The 19,249-nt window shown below is 38.6% G+C and overlaps 1 protein-coding gene across 1 annotated transcript; it reads right to left on the bottom strand.

Moving 5' to 3' along the window:
• Positions 1–412: 412 nt before the first annotated feature.
• Positions 413–7,474, bottom strand: SNRPB2 (small nuclear ribonucleoprotein polypeptide B2). The gene is made up of 7 exons (XM_069496028.1): positions 7,374–7,474; positions 5,712–5,800; positions 5,224–5,396; positions 3,690–3,830; positions 2,839–2,889; positions 1,101–1,189; positions 413–659 (listed from the first exon to the last, which is right to left on the bottom strand). The coding sequence occupies exons 2-7, from the start codon at positions 5,773–5,775 to the stop codon at positions 500–502; spliced, it is 678 nt and encodes a 225-aa protein (XP_069352129.1). The 5' UTR covers positions 5,776–5,800; positions 7,374–7,474; the 3' UTR covers positions 413–499.
• Between the last annotated feature and the right edge of the window lie 11,775 nt (positions 7,475–19,249).

Below are 19,249 nucleotides of genomic sequence, written 5' to 3'. Positions count from 1 at the left end.
ATATGCTCATTTCTTTGAAGGATACAAAGAACAAATTTAGATCCTGTTTGGGTTTCATTTTCTTCCAATAACCAGAATGATCACTGTTACCATTATTACAGTGTCATCCACCACTTTCTGTGATCTAATTCCCCTTAACTTTTATTAAAACGGTTCAAGTTGCTGTATCATTAGCTGCTCTAAAATAACACTAGAAAAGCATCCTATTACAGAGTTTTATATACCTTAAGACGTGTTCTAGACTAGAATACGCTTTTGATAGGGCGATGGGCCAATAAGCAAAGCACTATATTATACAGAATACAAATAAAAATTTATTGTACAAAATTAAGGCCTTCACATTTCATAGTTCACTAAGGCTAAAGAAAGACTAAGTCCTTCACAAAAATTTCACTTTTACTCCCCCCCCACCTCCGACTATTAAAATGATGTGACCAAATATTAACAAAACAAACAGTATAAATAACACCAAGTCCTTTAAAGATAACTATCCTAAATGTTATTTCTTGGCATAGGTGATCTTCATGGCATGGGATGGTGTGATCTTAAATCCTTGTAAAGCATCCCTGGCAGCTCCAGCCTGCCCATCATTTTCAAATTCAACAAAAGCAATGTCATGCCTCCCAGGTACCAAACGTACCTCCTTGAAACCAGGGAACCTATAAAAAAGAAAAACAATTTATATATACATGCAAATACATACATGTCTGCTTGTATTAAAATTTGTTAAGCAACTTCCTGATATTGGTCAAGGAAAAGTAATCGTATCTTAACCAAGAATCCTGAGTAGGATGGAAGAGCCTAAAATATAATTATACCATTAAAGAACTGCAGGAATAATGTAAATGAATTCTGATTTGTATTATATAAAAGCTTTTTATGTTATCTCAACTAGAATTAATAATTCAAACATTAGAGGAAATTTAGCTTTTTATCTACTAAATCTGCAGATTGGCTTCAATTCGTGATTAATCCCAGAGCAAATCAATGAACCTGTAAAAAATTACTGCTGTGTGATGACAAATGGATTCAACCCATGGAAGTGCTATTTATCCTGTCAGGAGCCTCTCAGAAACATACTTGTTTATGAAAGAACTTACTGATTAAACAGCATGGATAACATCATCTCATTAGTCTCTTCTGGTAAATTATTAAGGAATAAAATATAGTTTGGAGGGTAATCAGGGACCTATTAAAAAGAAAAAAGGCCAAGTTAGCTTCTAAGTATAAACAGCATCACAAGCCATTTGGTTCTTACATTAAAACCTCAACTTCAGAGCACTACGTTCCAGTTTGTACAGGCTTGTGAAATCTTACTACACCAAAGACTAAAGCTGAAAAACAATGACATTGAGAAATAAATAAAAACCTCACAATAATAAAGCAAAGCAGACATTCAAGTGAAGACATTCCAAGTTTGGAAGAGTACAAATCTTATTAAAGGTTTTAAGTATTTAACCAACAGTTTGTAAAATAATATTTATGATCTAAGCATCTGGAGGTCAGTTATAACAGAAGAATTTCGTCATCTGGATTACACAATTGAATGATCCTAACAAAACTAGAGAAGGCAGCAGTGTCGCCCCTCCACAGCTGGTTACCACACTCAGGTATCACTCAGATACGCGATTCCTCTGCACTACTGTTTACTACCTCCCAGCATGTAAGAAAACTTAGAAAGATTATCACTGAGAACCACTATGTGGGGACTTTTATTTATTTATTTATTTTTTTGGCAAGTAAATGAGGCATGCACAATATCTAGTTACATAAAAATAAATAGTAACAAATACTGCTATTAGATATTACACTCTTTGTTCGATACCCCACCCTGAGGTTATGGGGAACTACAGTGAAAAGGTCCTGTATATAAGAGCCTATCTTCAGGCTGGTTTCATGGAAGAGTAAAAAAAAACAATTAACGAACAACTCAAGGCTCAGAGAATTAAGTGCTGGCACATTTGTGAAACGGACTATAAATGCTGAAGAGTTCAAAGAAGGGATGGAGATATTGTAAGAAATGCCAAGTAACTTAAAATCAGAGGAGAAAAACCTCAGTGGTACAGAGAATTCTACAGATTTAAGGATCTTGCCAGATTCTAGCATCTGAGGAAGCAAGGATGAAGCCATAAGCACATAACTGAGGCTTTCTCTTTGAGGAATTTATGGGGAAATCTAGTAAGGAGTTCCTAAAACATTTATACACAAATGCTTGAAAAAATTAGGCTGAAATATATTTGTGCTTAGGAAGTGAGAGCAAGAGTAATTGTTAAAGATCAAGGCCCAAAGAATGTGTAAATCTATCAGCAAAGATGGAACAGAGCTTCAGTCAACTGGAATGGAAGAGAGCCCCCGACCTCACCATGAGCCATGGGTCCTGTAAAGCCTTTCTGACTTGGACTCAACGAAACTGCTACTACCTTCTTCCTGAAGCCCTGCAAGCACACCTTGTGACATACCAACTGTAGGCGAGAAAAATCTGTCAGGATGCCAACTGCCTATTTCCACTTTAACTGAAGATGCTTTGGGAATAACGTCTAGACACCTCAACAAATAAAACAAAGATGTCTGCTCCTAGCCCTAACAGATTTTAAAATCTGTCATTTTGATTCTGGCATTGATTCATTATAGAAAGCAAGGAATAGTCAAGTTTTGTTTTCTCCCTCTTAAAGAAAATTAAAGTGTTCTCAGGAGTGAGTTTCTATACTAAAGTGGTATACAATTTAATGTATTATGTCTTGTAGATGAAATTATTTTGTTTTTGGAGATATGCAAGTTACTTTATATTATTGTTATAATTTTTATAATTTTAAGGTAAGAAACATACATAAAAATTACCTGAGGATTTGGTGTTGAATTTCCTTGGGTATTAGCTGAATTTAGTGTTCCCTAAACAAAAGAAATAAGGAAACAGTTTAAATTTCCAATCCCTCCAAAAAGGCAGCAGGCATTTATAACTACTTCATAAAAACAACATTAATTTCTACAGATTTTTCTCATTCCATTTAATTTTAAAAATTTACACCTTAACTCTGACTCAAACATTTCTTGTGTTTACTTTTCAGTAATTTTTAAAAAGTCTATCCCTAAACTTTAAAGACTATATCATAAAATTTAACCTCTAAGCTTTAAAATTATACAGAATTATATAAGAGAAAAACCAAGGACCAGTTTTTCTAATTTTTTTTTAAACAATTATACATAAATCAAGCACCATATTAATACTTAGTGAAACTGGTTTCTTATCACTTTCAGTCCAGAAGTAATTACTTTAAGGATGACAGTTTCACTTTTATCTGTTATTTCAAATTACATTTTGCATTCCTGAATTGTTCAAAGAAAGAAACTTTAAGTAGAGTGCTCATGATTACAGATAATAGCTACACTATTATTTATAAGTAGCAGAACTTGAGAAATAAGTCAACAGATATTAACATATTTTGCAGAATGATGGACTTAAATGCCATGCAAATTCAAATAAGACTGCTTAATATAAATCTGCATATTTAAGGTTTATATTGTTTCTTAATACTGGAATTTTAGAACTCAGCCATTCCAGCTTCTAAAATTCCACTTTCTAAACACACATTGGTGTACACATACATGCCCCAAAGGTCATTTGTCATGTGTAAGACAAGCATCAATCAAGATATTAACACCAAAAAAATTGGGAATTTTGTCTCTCTTACCTGACCAGGCTTTTTGTTTGCAGTTGTTGCAGTCTGTTCCACAGTTTTGGCTTTTTTCTTTTCTTTTTTCTTTTCTTTGTCAGCAAAAGTGCCACGCATTTTAGATATTATATCTGAATCTGTTTTTGCATACTGGATTCGCTGTTTTAATTATTTGAAAACAGGTTACTTCTCATTATGCTTAAGACTGTTTAGTCATTAATACTTCAAATTTCATTAAGCAAATATGCTCAAGCTAATTTTATACACATCCCTAAGGAAATCTGTCAAAATATACTGAGTGCCAAATGGAAATAAATTGTGGCCTATAATTCATAACTTAGACAATGTCAGATTCAATTGTGTTTATCAGAAGAAAAACCGTATATCTTCACATGGGAAAAGCAGGACTTTGAAATATCTGCACCACTGTTTCTCTCCCTTTAATAAAAGAATAGAGAAAACTGCATTGGAAAATTGTCTATCCCTTACCAGTGACTCTCAACGGAAGGGTCAACATGTGTCAATCAGCAGCAGAAGGTGTCATATGGAATTTATTACTTCCAATGGTTATAGTACAGATACCCCTTCACATTCCAATCCCAGAAGAAAAGCAGTTTGGAATTCACACTACTGCGTACTCACTCACACATGCAGAACACCTTTCTTCACACTCTGTGGCTACCCTTATCCAATCCTCTACCACCTCTAACTTCCCAAAGGCCTCCTAACTGATTTCCCTTTTTCCCCTCCATCCCTCCCACAACCCAATTTTCATCCAGCAGCTAGATGTGAATGTCACTATGTCACTCCTGAGTTTAAAACTCTCCATGTATATTATATTAGTTCCATTATTATTCATGAAACCTGTGAGTTCAAATTTTCCTTAGATCATTGCTTTATTTAAACTACATAGCTTGTGATATGTAGTATTTTACTACAGTATTTTCTGAAACTGGATTTCCTCGTTGACCTATAATTTTTGTTTTATTTTACAACTTTACAGAGGTTTTAAATCTTCTGGGGTATTATTAATTCCTAATTTATTCATTTATTTATTTTGAGTCTCGCTGTGTTGCCTGGGCTAAAGTGCTGTGCCGTCAGCCTAGCTCACAGGAACCTCAAATTCCTGGGCTCCAGCAATCCTCTAGCCTCAGCCTTCCAAGTAGCTGGGACTATAGGTGCACACCACTACGCCCAGCTAATTTTTTCTGTTTTTAGTAGAGATGGATGGGGTCTCACTCTTGTTTAGGATGGTCCCAAACTCCTGACCTGAAACGATCCTCCCACCTCAGCCTGCCAGAGTGCTAGGATTACAGGCATGAGCCACCACGCCCAGCCCAGTGTATTTTGTTTTTGCCCATTTGAGCTGTCATAAATTAAGAGTCTTTTAAACTCTACTACTACTGTATTTCTATAAAAAGACATAATACAAACCCCAACTCCCTCTAACACACAAAAAAGAAGAAAGCAATAGCTATAGTTTCAAGTGTATATATACAAATCTACGATACCATTAATTTTTCGATTAAAGTGAACAATAGGATTGACTTACCATTGGTTTACCATAAAATGGAAATCCCTGTAACTGTCTCAAAGCATTTGTGGATGATCCCAGTTCCTTAAATATAACAAAGGCCTGCCCCCTCATCTTCATGGTCTTTAAAGCCACAATATCTACCACGTGACCAAACTGGGAAAACAAGGCATATAGGGATCTCTTCAATTCTGTCCAAATTAAAGGAGAAACAAGTTATTGGTGAATGAAACACTGAAAAGTCTTCATAAAATAACATTGCACTGAGTACCCCCACCATTCATTCATTCATACAGTTACGTATTTCTATGAATAAAAACAGACTGAACAATTGTCAGCTCCTACCCATTTTTATTTTTAAAAAGCCTTAAAAATGTTTATATGAAATAGGATAAACCATTATTTTCAGGCACTAAGAAAGATGATTAGATGAGAACTTTTGAAGCAGTAAAATTTTTAAGACAGTAGTTAATAAACACATTTTAGTTGTAAACAAACTCAATTACCTTCTTTTTTAATTTTGTCATTCATATTGTTGATATAAATTGTATGATTTGGTCTGATATCCATGTTTGGGTTAAACTCTTCAAATAGCCTAAAGAGAAAGTAAATAATCTGTTATAAACAGGGAGGATTAATCACACCAAAGTGTGGCATAAGGGCACAACACAAGGGTTATTACCTCTTCAACAGCCTTTTAATCCCAAATGTCAGAAAAATGTCAGTTTGGCTATAGCCTCTAATGCCTCTCTAGCACTTGACAGCCCTCCTTTTTAGATAAAAGAACAGTTTCTCAGGCTCAAAACTTGGTGGAGCAACAGTACCTAGCCAGACTTTAATAACATTTTATTCAATACATTTATTTTTACACCTACCTTTCCCTTAAGTGATACTGTCTTTCCATCTGCCTAATGACTTTTTTACTGAAATCATTTAAAAATTAAGATCTGAAGAAAAATGAAAAAGAAAGTAGCAAATGTACACCCAGTAAAAATCATTAAGATAGAACCAATGAAGCTTGGCAACTACTTCATTGCGTGCACTTAAACAGAGCACTTTCACATCTATTACTTAATTTGTACACACAGTCACCAGCTTGGAGCTCACAGAAAGCGGTGTGGCATGATGGTTAAGAGCTAGATTCTAGTACCAGCCAGATCTGAACTCAAATCCTTCTTATTAACTGCTTATCTGAGGACAAGTTCCTTCTTTCAGGTCCCCATCTGTAAAATGGGATGGTAACAGCACCTACCCAGTAAAACTTAGAACACTAAGTGAGGGTTCTAGCACAGTTCTTGCATCAACAGCAAGCGCTTAAAGTAGCTACTATTATTATTTTAGTTATCATTAACGGCTACAACAAGTTAAAGGACCTGCCTAAGATCACACCGCTAATTAGCAGCAGGCCTGGGGATTCAGCCCTTGCCTTCTCATCCCCTCCACGTTTCTTTCACACCACCCCACACTACTTCATTGTTTACATTGTCTTTAGTTGCAAACTGTGAAGCTGCTTTATTTCCTTGGGTACCCCACATATTCCTTTATCTCACATATATTTACGGAGTACCCACTGCGAACGTCATTGCATCAATGACTGCCAAGGGAAGAGTCCGACAGGGGTACTTGTGCAAGTAGGAGGTGAAAGGTAACGCTTCTCAAAGTCTTGTGACCCCCAAAATTGATATTTGGAGAAGGGTCAGGGGTCTCAAAGGAGACGACGAGAGGGAAATGATAAAAGAGGTCAAACTGGAGGCAGGGAGATCAGAGGGGAGGCTCTTTCAATATCCCAAGCGAGGTTTGACGGTGGCCTGGATTAGTGCAGAAGCACCCAGAAATGCCCACCCTCGTCCCAATCCAAAAGGCAGCCGCTGGAAGGCACGGAAGTGCACAGTGAACTGTAAACGCCTCACACAAGCAAAGGGACATTAATTACGTACTTCATATGCGCCAGCTTCCCGCCTCTCCAAACACAGGCACATTCACCCAGGGCCCTGGCCTGAAGCTCCAGGGAGCGGCCATGCGATTCCCCAGCCCCAGCCAGTACCGCTAGAAAAGAAGCTCCTGAGTTCCTGGCCTCGCTGGGCCAGCGCGTCAGGCTCCATTCCTCCCCCGCCCCATGCCATGCCGACCCCTCCGCGAACCCCGAGCCGAATGCGTGCCGACCCCACCTTCGCGCCTCCTGTGCTCCGGGCTCTAACAGAAGAGAGTCGGGCCGAAGAGCCGAGAGAATCAAAACAGCGAAGTAAAAGGAGCCTGAACTCACCTGAGGCCTACGGCGTCTTCTGCAAGAACCAAAGCCGGAAATGGAGCTAGGCACCGGAAGTAACACAGCCACGCTCCTCAATCGAGCGCCGACAAGTCGAGAAGCCGAGCACGGAGTCGATCGACCCCTCCCGGTCTCCGGCGCCCGCGCGCGGGAATCTCTTTGCGCGTGCGCTTAGCCGGCGGGCGGGAAGAAGCGTCGGGAAAGAGCAACTGGGAAAGGGAAGGCGGTTGTGGGGACCGTGTGGGTTCAAACTGCTCTCGAGGCCTCGGTTTAACATCACCTTCAGGACAGCGAGGGCCGCCCGCCCCCAAGTCTCCGGTTCCTGCGACTCCGAGGGAACTCGCCCCCAACACTCTGCTGACGAACTTGAATCTCAGAGGCAGCCCATTTTGAGGCCCCAGAACGGTGTCCCTACCCGATCCTCTCTTCTCTCACCAGGTATGGCAACTGTGCTCAAGTAGTAGTTCTCTATCACCAGAAAGATCATCTGGTTCAACTCACGCAAAAAAACAAAAACAAAAACAAAACAAAACAAAAAACCACTAATTCCCTACGACCCTTCCCACTCTTTCCTCTCCCCACAAAATGCCTAGATTTTTCTACGGTAATCAGAGGAGTTAGGGTTTATGCCAAGCTGAATGGGATTTCCAAAAAGTGCGGGCATTCATTTATTCATCAGATGTGTGTAAAACATCACCTAGAATCCTAGAATATGAAATGGGTGTTAAGAGCCAAGAATAACCTCATTTTGTATCCTCCCTTTAATCTGTCTGACCTTCACTTTCCTCATCTGTAAAATAGGATCATAGTTACTGTGAGGATTAAATGAGCTAAATATAAAATGATTAGCACATTACCGGACACAAAATAAATAGGTCATAAATGTTATTTCTAAATGCTAGTTATGACTTTAACATATGGGTGAGGTGGGTAGGGGCCAAATAGGTTGGTTTTATCAACTGGGGATTTTTATTTTAAAAGGGCATCTAAAGTCGCAACAAGTTGAAAATAAGGTAAGCTTCTTAAGGATGGGGATTTTTGTCTCTCTTTTATTCACTCAAGTATCCTCAGTAATTAGAAAAGTAACTGATACTCAATAAATATGTTTTGAATGAATGAAACGTCATTTAAAAAGTAGACAACAGTAAAACAAAGGTAATATCTTATGAAGATGCACATAAATGTAGAAAATAATAGTAAATGATCACAGAAAAGCGTTCTTTTATGTATATATAAAAATTAGAAGAAATGTAAATAGTCTCATCTCAGTTAAAGAATTATGAGTGTATTTTTAAGAAAAGAAAATATACAGTTAATATAAAGTAATTTCTAAATAACAAAGGACAAGCTGCTCTGCACATTAGTATGGGTGTCTGAGCAATTAATTCTGTTTGATGATAATGAAGATGGCTAAGATATTTTACTGGAAATAAACTATAATCTGGCTGTATTATACAATTGCATCTAGCCAAGAGCTCAGAACTGTTAAAAACAGGATAAGATATGATTGTGCAAAGACATTTCACCTGGGAAAAAGTTCTACAGGGATTGCAAAGACCTGAAGACAGACTGAACATCATGTTCCATTAACAACTAAATTATGGCTCCTGTACATTACATTGTGAAAAGGAAATCATCTGAAGCCAACTCAGCGGTAATGGTCTGCATGCTCTTTTACAGCTTCTTCTAAAAAGAGCCAGTGCCTTTTCCTGTCCTTGGGCAGTCACGCTGGGCTTTCCAGTAACCTGTTAATGGTCCTCTGTAGTTTCCTGAATTATTTTGATAAACCAGTAATTGAAAGCAGTGCTGGAAGAGAATGAAGGGGAGAGAGGAGCTTTTCTGGCATTGTGAGAAGCCTTTGATAGCCTGGTTATATAACTATATTAATAACATTGTAGCCGCTAAACTTTGGTAACAGGTTCTGCTCTATAACCAAATCCACTTCTTGAGGGTCAGATCATGTATCAGATGTCAAAAACTCGTGTTTTTAAAAACAATAGAAGAGAAAATGGGTTTTGTTGGTGTTCTGCTCAGTCTGGTCTCTCATATTTCAGTTAGGCACCATGATTTACTTTCCTGTGAAACAGGGTTTTTATCAAACTAAACCCAGAGGCAGCGCTGTAACCACCCTATCCAAACTTCATGTATCCACTGATGATAAAACCTGCTTATTTTAGGGGTAACAGAGAAATTACTACAAACAGTTGGGAATAAAACTGTGTCAAGATGTCTAAATTATAAGGATGATAACTGAGGTGTTTTTTAGTTGACTCTGAATGCACATATATTTTCCTACCTTATCCTGCATGTGTTTTATGTTTCTCATTAAATGTTTTCAGTATCTTGCTGCAGAAGTTTTGAGAAGGGGCCATGTTTAAAGGAAAATGCATCATAAAACTGGTGGATAAATTTCGTCTTATTTATATTAGGTAGAGCCACAAAATGTATGGCAATTTGTTTGTATCTTTCTCTCCCCAGGTGGTGATTACATTAAGAAATTTATGTAGAGTGAAATTATTTTAACAACAAGCATTAAACAAATCTAGACATTATTGTTGAGCACCAAATCAGGTTTATATTCTTGTAGGTGGTTAGGATTCTGGTGGCTGAAACTTCCTAAAAAGCACCTTTCCCCCATTCAGGGAAGAAATAATATTGTGCAGTTAATTTTCTTTCATTTCACTTCAGTATTACTATTTTATTCTTTGTAAATACATTTTTGTTTTAGAGCTGAAAAAAAAAAAAGAAATAGTTATCACCTCTGATGTCTACTAGTGTGTTAATGTTAATGATAGTGTGTCATTAACATACACCAAAATACCCTCTCCCTGGAATGGGTGGAATCTGAGATAGGCTATAAGAATGTATGCATTCTATAAAGTTTGGAAATAGTAGTTTGCCTTTGAATGCCTGATAACCAATCCAAAGACATATGGGAGGAATAACTGAACTTTTTACTGTTTAATATTTTGAAACATGTAGGTTGTGCTAAGTACAGTATTGTCTGCCCTGGAGTCAGCTAAAGTAACGTAATACAACTGCCATTCCCTTTGAGAGTAGAAAATTAAGATGCCTGAGACCCCCCTCAACAAGCAAAATATTATGCAGATAAAATTCTTAAATACAGCAGATTTTGTGTCTCCTATGATTTCCCGTTGTAAATGTTCTTGAGTCTTAAGTCCTATGACAATTTGAAAATCCAAATTTTAAAAAGAAAACTTTTTTAAAAATGTTGGACCACAATTGTGTAATTTCAAACATGATTTGTCATCATTGAATTCAGGGGCATTCCCCAGATATCGTAATCCAATGCTTTTTCAAATGCTAACATGCACATGGATCACCTAGGGATTTTGTTAAAATCAAATTTTGATTCAGTGAGGCTGGGAAAGGACCTGAGAAGCTGCATTTATAGCAAAGTTCTACATGATGCTGATGCTGTCCGTCCCTCACCACATTTTGGGTAGCAAGACCCTAAACATTACCTCTTTAGGAATGGTTGGTAGATTGTCACAGTATCACACAACAGTTAGCTCTGGAGTCCCAGAGATACTGTCTGATACAGAATACTATCTTCTTATGCAAACATAAATCAACTATTTATTTCAAAGGATGTACTATTTATTTGAAACATTCTTTTATTTTAACTGCCTTCTACTGGGCATTTGGAAATAAATCCGAAGGGAGAGTGCAAATGTCTGGAATGTTTGTTCCCTTTTAACAAGCGATTGCTTGATTGTTTATGAAGCCCTGGGTCACTTTCTAATTTATGGCAGTCATTACAGCTGTGTACAAATATTGTGATTCTTGCTCCTTCCAGGTTCATGGGGGGGCTTGCACCACTCTACATCCTTTGAAAATTGTCACGGTCATGTAACTGCTTTGGCTAATGAAGTGTGGGAACATGAGATATATATAGTATTGTTTCCAGGCAGATGCATCAGGAGCCAGTGCACAATTTGCCAGATATCCTTTATCTTGTCTTTGTGATTTTGGAAACATACCCCAAGAAAGAACCTCCATCAAGCTTATGTCTTTAAGTAACTACAAAGACTACAGGATTTCCTCCTCCTGCCCAATACACACACACACACACACACACACACACATATCACTTCAACACGGTCATGTAATATAAGCAATAAATAATTAACTGAGATGCAGGGGATATTTGTTAATGGAGCATAGCCTAGCCCATCCTGACTTTATACACTAATCAAAACCACCTCTCAGAAATAATTCTTAGACAGTTTGAAAGAGTTTTACACAAGCTATTTCACAACTATAAACTGTTTTTGAGTACCTAAGAGATTATATATCTGAGGTGACTCATACTGTTAAAGGGGAAATCAAAGTAATCAATGTTTAACTATATAATCCATCTTCTGAGTGACCTTTATTGAGTTAATTTAACCCCACATTTATTTTTTTGAAGGATAACTTTTATTATTTTTATGTACAGAAAACAACAGTGTACATTTAGCCCAGTTTAGTGTCAAGTTCTTTAGCCTTTGCCTTTTCCAGCTTGGCAATGCGAGCCACAGGTTTCGGACCCAGGACATTTCCTTCTCAGTGATGACGGATCTTATCATATCTGTCATTGTAATCAGTCCTGTTAGCTTCCATCAGATTAGCCAGAGCTCTTTTGTCCTCCAAGTTAACCTTTGTGAAGGCAGTGGTGGTACAGGTCTTCCTGTGGACTAGACACCCCAGCCTGGCCTTCCCCTTGATAATGCAGTAAGGGACCCCCATCTTCCAACACTGCACAGGCAGGAAGGCAACCAGCTCAATGGGATCCACATCATGTGCAATCACCACCAGCTGATGCTGCTTGTTTTCCACCAAGGTGGGGATGGTGTTAACCCCTAGAACACACAGCCACTCTGCGTGAGCATTCATGGGTGCTGCTCTGGTGGGCAACAAAAAGTTGTAGCCAGGTGGGCACAGCTGTGACTGTGCATTAAAAAGCTCGGATTTTAGTCTCCACAGTAATTTCAGGTGAAACCTCACATTTATTGAGCACCTACGTAAGATGATCAGATAAAAAATGTTAGGGCCAAGGCAAGAGAAGAACTGGTGGTTGGTAACATTTTCACAAACTTTCAGAGAAGAGTTCTAAAGAAATAAGGAGGTACCATGTTCATGATCTAATTTTAGGTTGGTCAGAATCATCTTGCAACAAAAGACCAGGATATGTATAAAACATTTCAGGCAAGATTTAACCTCAGGAGACAGGTTGGTTTCTTATCATAAAGAAGTAGAAAGAAAAAATTCTGAAGCCTCTAGTTTGAATTGCAGATTATGTTCGGACAAGACATCCCTGAAAATTATTTCTGTCTAGGGAATCCAAAACAATTATGTAAATGAGGCTGATATTTCCTGTTCTATTTTGTTTAAGGTGAATGTGGGTCAGTTCAACTATTGTAAATTTCTCTAATATCCACTGGCAGAAACATCATCACATGGGTTAATGAGTTTGTTAAAATCAGTGGTAAAAAAATAAGAAATAGTGTTGTCTCTTATTGATGTTGGATAGCCTTTCTGTAATCATAGTCTTTTTACAGCTTTAATATGAAGGTACTTCCTGACATTTAGTGTTACCAAATTACTTCAGCTTTCAAAGGATATTAGTATAACTTATAATACATTTTGTCATCTCAGTAGAAGATTCTGAATAAGACTGCTCAGTTCAGAAGCCTGAAAGAAATTAGTTCTAAATTATTTCCTCATGACTGAAATTGCAAACGTCAGATTCCATAACAAGTGGCTGAGACTGGAAGTTTCATTCCTTCCTTCAGTCCACATCAAGTATACCGGTAGTCTTTGTAAGAGTGTTAAGCTTTCAATAGCCTAAAACCGTACCATGACTTTGGGACACGCTTATCTTTGTTGATCACCTGCAACATAGCAAATCCCAGGTTAGCTATTAGAGGGACACTCTTATCTTTATCGAACACCTACAACATAGCAAATCCCAGGTTAGCTATTAGAGGAACACTTTTATCTTTATCAAGCACCTACAACATAAAAAATCCTAGGTTAGCTATTAGAGGGACACTTTTATCTTTATCGTGCACCTACAGTATAGAAAATCCTAGGTTACCTATTAGAGGGACATTCTTATCTTTATTGAGCAGCTACAACATAGAAAATCCTAGGTTAGCTGTGTGATAGACAGGAGCTTCCCATCTTATGGAGTTCTCAGACCAATAAGTAAACGTTTGGGAGTTGTGGATAACTACTACAGAGTGTTACCATCACTATTGCTGTATAGCAAACTCCCCCAAAACTTAGTGGTTTAGTAACAACTGTTTGATTATGTCTCATGGACCCTGTGGACCAGGAGTTCAGTCAGAGTGTGGCTGAGTGATCCTTCTACTCCGTGCAGAGCAACTGAAGTCACTCAGTGGGACTCAGCAGGTGAATGGGCTGGTCTAAAGGATCCAAACAGCCCCACTCCCATGCATGGTGATAGGAGTGGCTAAAAGACTAAGCTCATATGGGACTGGCAACTGGAGCATCCACATATGGTGTTTCCATCCTGGTGGTCTTGGGGTGGTTGGATTTCTTACATAGGGGGCAGATTCCACCAGACCAAGCATCCCAAGAAAATTAAATGAAAGCTTCATGACATTTTGTACCTAAACTGGGAAGTTAGGTTAAAGAAAGTTGACTGAGGTGAGGTTTCAAGAATCAGGTAGCATCTTGTAAGCCATATTAAGACATTTGAGTACCATGCTAAGAGCAATAGAAATCAGATTTTTATGCAGAAGAATGACATGATCTGATGATTTGCATAGATCTTTCTGAATGGATTGGAGCAGTCAAGTGTAGGCCAGTTAGAAAGTGGTGGCAGTGTCCAAGCTAGAGATGAGGGTGGCCCGAATTAATGTGGCAGCGGAGAAATAGGTGGATTGTAGTTCTATTTACAGACATGATTGACAGACCTCACTGGTGGATTGAACATGGAAGAATGGGAGTTTTGAGGTGTGTTAGTTTCCTTGGGCTGTTGCAACTAACTACCACAAACCAGGTGGTTTAAAACAATAGTAATCTATTCTCTCACAGTTCTGGAGGCTAAAAGTCTGAAATCAAGGTGTCAGCAGGGCCATACTCTATCTGAAAGCTCTAGGGGAGAATCTGTTCAACGTCTTTCTCTTGGCTCCTGGTGGTTGCTGGCAATCCTTGGCATCCCTCAGCTTGTGGATATATCACTCCAGTCTCCTCCTTTGTCTTTCCTTGGCATTCTCCCCTTGTGTCTCTTTGTGTGTCTCTTTTCCTCTTATAAGGACAGCAGTCCTATTGGATTAGGAGCTCACCCTACTCCAGTCTGACCTTAACTTACATCTTAATTGCTTATGTAAAGATCCCTAATAAGGTCGCATTCACAAGTACCTATTTTTGGTGGGAGCACAATTCAACCCACAATGTGAGGAAAAGAGGAATAATCAAGGATACCTCCCAGATTTATAGGAAAGATACCTGCGGGAATAGTGGTGGATGATGTTGAGTCAAGGGCAGGCTAGAGGAGGCAGATGGGGAGTCAAGTATTTTATTTTGGATGTGAAGTTTCAGTTGACTGTAAGACACCCAGGTAGAAATGTCAAGCAGGCAGTTGGATAGACAAGTCTGGAGGTTCCAAAGGGAAAAGCTGGAAGGCCTGTGTTGTGGAAACTGTACCCTGTTGAGTGAGAAACAAGCAAGCACAGGATAACTGGCTAGTGAGAACAGAGTAAAAGGAGGTACAGAGGGACCTCCAATCAATCTCTCAAGACACATGAGGAAAAAATCACAGCCAATGCTATGCTGATAAATGTTTAACAACCAGCTCTTCAGGGGTAGGGGAGGAGAGGAAAATCCTGATTTGTAAAGTTTGCCAGTTCCCGTGGTATAAATATTCCCGACATGATCAGCTGGCTTAAAAAATTGGGCTGGTACAAGCTGGCTCCAGCACACCCCTCAACTAAAAGCCCTGTTTCATGCTACTAATTGTGTGAGCTGAACAATTAACAATTAGTTAATACTTAAGTTAATACCCTTTTTGGGCCTTGGTGCCTTTATCTGTAAAATGAATGGCTGGTCTTAATGATCCCTTCAAGGTCCCTTCCAGCTCACACGTAGCATAAATCCCAGTAGCAAAGCTTTGGTTCTGTCCTGACAGTGACTGGACCCTTTAAACAGAGTATGTGATACTTTATAATCAAACAGTTGAATGGGGAGCTGTGGATAATAACACTCCTGTTCATTGACTGTTAGCTCCTGGCTTATAAATTTGTATACACGTATGTAAAGAAGGAATTTGAGCTTGGATGCTTAAAGAAAATCACAAAAGATCCCTGAGGATGGATAGACACAAATAAGGCATTTATATGTCATATTCAGGGAGCAGTGAGTAAACTATACCAGAATATTGGAGTTGAAAGGAAATGTGAAATAAACTTGAATAAATAGTGGTAGTGGTTTCTGGCTTTGATGCTGAAAAATGGGGGAGTCATTGAAAGTTCACTTTTTTTCAATACTAAGAAAAGCCACAAAAATTATTGAGAGATTTTAAATTAGTTTTTGTATGCAAATTGACCCTTACAGGGGAGATGATCCAGGGACTGTCAATGAACCAAGGCAAATACAGAATTCATGACAGAAAAGAGAAAGGGGAGAGAAAAACTGGATGGTCTGGGAATAGGGCCCCTTGGTTTGCTTGTTTTGGATAAATGAGAATAGAGTCTGCAATTTTTACGTGTGGAGATGTACTTCTTATTTTCCCCACAGTGTTGAGATCAACCCAGAAGTGGGAATAAACAGGACTAGCCTGATAGTGACGTTCACAAAGAATACAGGAAGCCAAACACAGGGCTGAGTGCATATCCCTCTCCACTGGGAGTCCTGTGGAGAGGGAAACACCATGAAAATCCACCATCGGCCTTAATCTATAGATGGGAAAAGTATGGGTTATATGTTTTTATCCATTTGCATTGGTGGGGACGTGTGCTCAACTACTAACAACAGAGATTCATCTGCAGTGTCTGAAACTTACAAAGGTTTATTGTATGAAGAAAACTGAAGATCAGCTGTCCAAGGCAGTTCCACAAAGTCTTCATGGACCAAGATTCCTTCAGTTTTTCTGCTCTAGTTTCTTGCTCCATTTTTCTGCTTTCATTCAAAAGATCGCTTCATGGTCCAAGAGGGCTGCTGGAGTTCCAGCCATATTGCAGGCAGCAGTAGGAAGGAGAAAGGCTTTGCCCATTGTCTTTCAGGTAGGCTTCAAAACCGTACTTCCATCTGTACCACTTTAGCCAGAACTCGATTACATGGGCTCACCAAGTTACGAACAAGACTGAGAAATGTAGTTTCTTGGCAGGAGATGTTGTCTAAGGTTTTGTTTTCTGAAGATAAAAAGTAAAAATTAATATTTGGAGGTGAGAAGCCCTTTCTGTAAAATTTCCTACTTAACATATTTTTTTTAAAAAGGTGCCCACTAAGTTAAATGGATCATAAAGACCTTTCTAGTGATATGTAACTATGGTAATATTTATTCTTTTTAAGTGCCCACAAGAAATGAGAGATTTACTTCAATATTTTAAAATCAGAGGAGGAAAGTAGTTTTTGTTGAATCCATTTCCCCAGTCTAAATGACTGACAGCATGTGAGGTCTGTCAGGAAAGTATCCACCCATTGTTAATATAACAAGATGTTTAGTGCAACATAGACGTAACCTGGCGGCCAAGGAGAGTGGGCTGGGATGCGCATGCGTGAACAATGACAACTTCACTGTACTGGTCAGTGGGGCACTAAACGCCATTGAGTGAGCGTGTGTACTTTGTGGCCATGGCATTCAAAATGACTGAGCGAGTAGAGCAACGAGTCTGCATCAAATTTTGCATTAAGCTTGAACATTCCTCCGCAGAAACTATTCGGATGATTCAGAAGGCTTTTGGGGATGATGCAATGAACACAGTGCAAATAAAAGTGTGGCGCAAACGCTTCAAAGATGTTGGAGAATCTGTTGGAAGTGATCCATGTTCTGAAAGGCCTGCAACAAGCAGACCACCTGCGAATGTTGAATGTGTACGAGTTAGGTTAAGTGATGCTGGGAAAACTGTGTGAGGTCCCAAGGTGTCTACTTTAAAGGGGACTGAGGAGTCATTGTCCCATGTGCAGTGTTTCTTGTATCTTGTATCGTCTTCAGTAAATGTCTCTATTTTTCATATTACCAGGCTGGATACTTTTTGGAAAGACCTCATACAATCATATTTTAAACTTCCTCTAATTTCAAAGCACATGTTGCTCTTTTTGTCTAAATGACTGAAGTCACAGGTAATGCAGGAGACAAGAGGACAGTTTGACTTCAAGGAGTGGCACTAACTCTCTGAAACATTCAATGAGCTGGTCCTTGTGTTTCTGATCCTAAATGACATAGCCAGCAATTTAGGTCATTTTCGATATTAAAGCATTTGCTCAGTGTTACATATGTATGAATGTGCGTGACAAAAAATGTCATGAAATATCCTTCTAGTTTTCTCCACCTGCAAACATCTTACCCTTAAAGGCTCAGCAAAGACCCATTTCCTTCCTGAAGCTTTTCCCAGCACCAGTGTTCTGCCATCTCGTCCTTCCCTGTACTCAGGGACTGTGTCTACTGTTTGTGTTTAACCACTAGTACCAACGTTGAGCAAACATTAAGCAAACATTTAACAGTACTGCCAAACACTTCAGTATTTTGTTGTGGCCTGCTAGTATCATAGGTAGAGTTCTTGTCTCCTCAAGTCAAGTGAGCTCTTTGAGGTCAAGTGCTTGCTGCATACTTTTTCATATCATGCCATTTTAGGCATTAGATATTTTCAGGTTGATAGAGTCCTACAGGTTGCTCTAGCAGAAACAGAAGCATATACCAACCAACTGATTGAATGTTTCTGCTCAGAGAAAAACATTTACTCATTTCTTTGATCTCAAAAACAAGCTGTTAACACATCTTCCAGAACAGCTAAAGTGAAAAAGACAATTTGGTGATTGGAATGTAAATTTATACAATCACTGTGTAAAACTGTTTGAATTTATCTACTAAAACTGAACATAGGCATATTTTATGACCCGGAAATTCCACTTCAAGATATATACTCAACAGAAATTCATATGTACATGGAAAAATAATAATGAACATGCAGTAGACTGTTCAGAGCAATATATATAGTAGCAATGTATATAGTAGCCTTAACTGGAAACTATCCCATATATCCATCAACAGTATAATGGATAAACAATAAATAAAATATAGAGTAGTCAAACAATAGAGTATGATATGACAACAAAAATGAACAAACTATTCCTACATACAAACAACATGGATGAATCCCACAAACATAATGTTGACTGAAAGAAGCCAAATACAGAATAGACCTTACTGTACAGTTTCATGGAGATATATTTCAAAAACAGGTGAAACTGATCTATCCTATTAGAAATCAGGATAGGGGTTACCCTTGCTGGGAAGAAGAAAGAGGCACAATGAGGGCTTCTGGAGTCCTGGGACTGTTTATTTTTTCCCCCGGGTTCTGGTCACATGGGTGTGATGGATTCGCTCTGTGAAACACTGAGCTGCACACTTTCGATTTGTGCATTTTACCTGAGTATTTATGCTTCGTTAAAAAGCTTACTGGAAAACAAATGAAAATGGCAAGTTGTGGCTGGCATGTAGAAGGTAACCACCCATCGTCACGTCCCTGTGTGCTGTTGGACACGTAAAATGAGGGGTTTAGACTCAAGAAAATCTCCAAACTTGCT

Source organism: Eulemur rufifrons, chromosome 20 (genome assembly GCF_041146395.1).
Source record: "Eulemur rufifrons isolate Redbay chromosome 20, OSU_ERuf_1, whole genome shotgun sequence".
Classification (NCBI taxonomy): Eukaryota; Metazoa; Chordata; class Mammalia; order Primates; family Lemuridae; genus Eulemur; species Eulemur rufifrons.
This window is presented reverse-complemented; position numbering and strand designations above follow the sequence as displayed.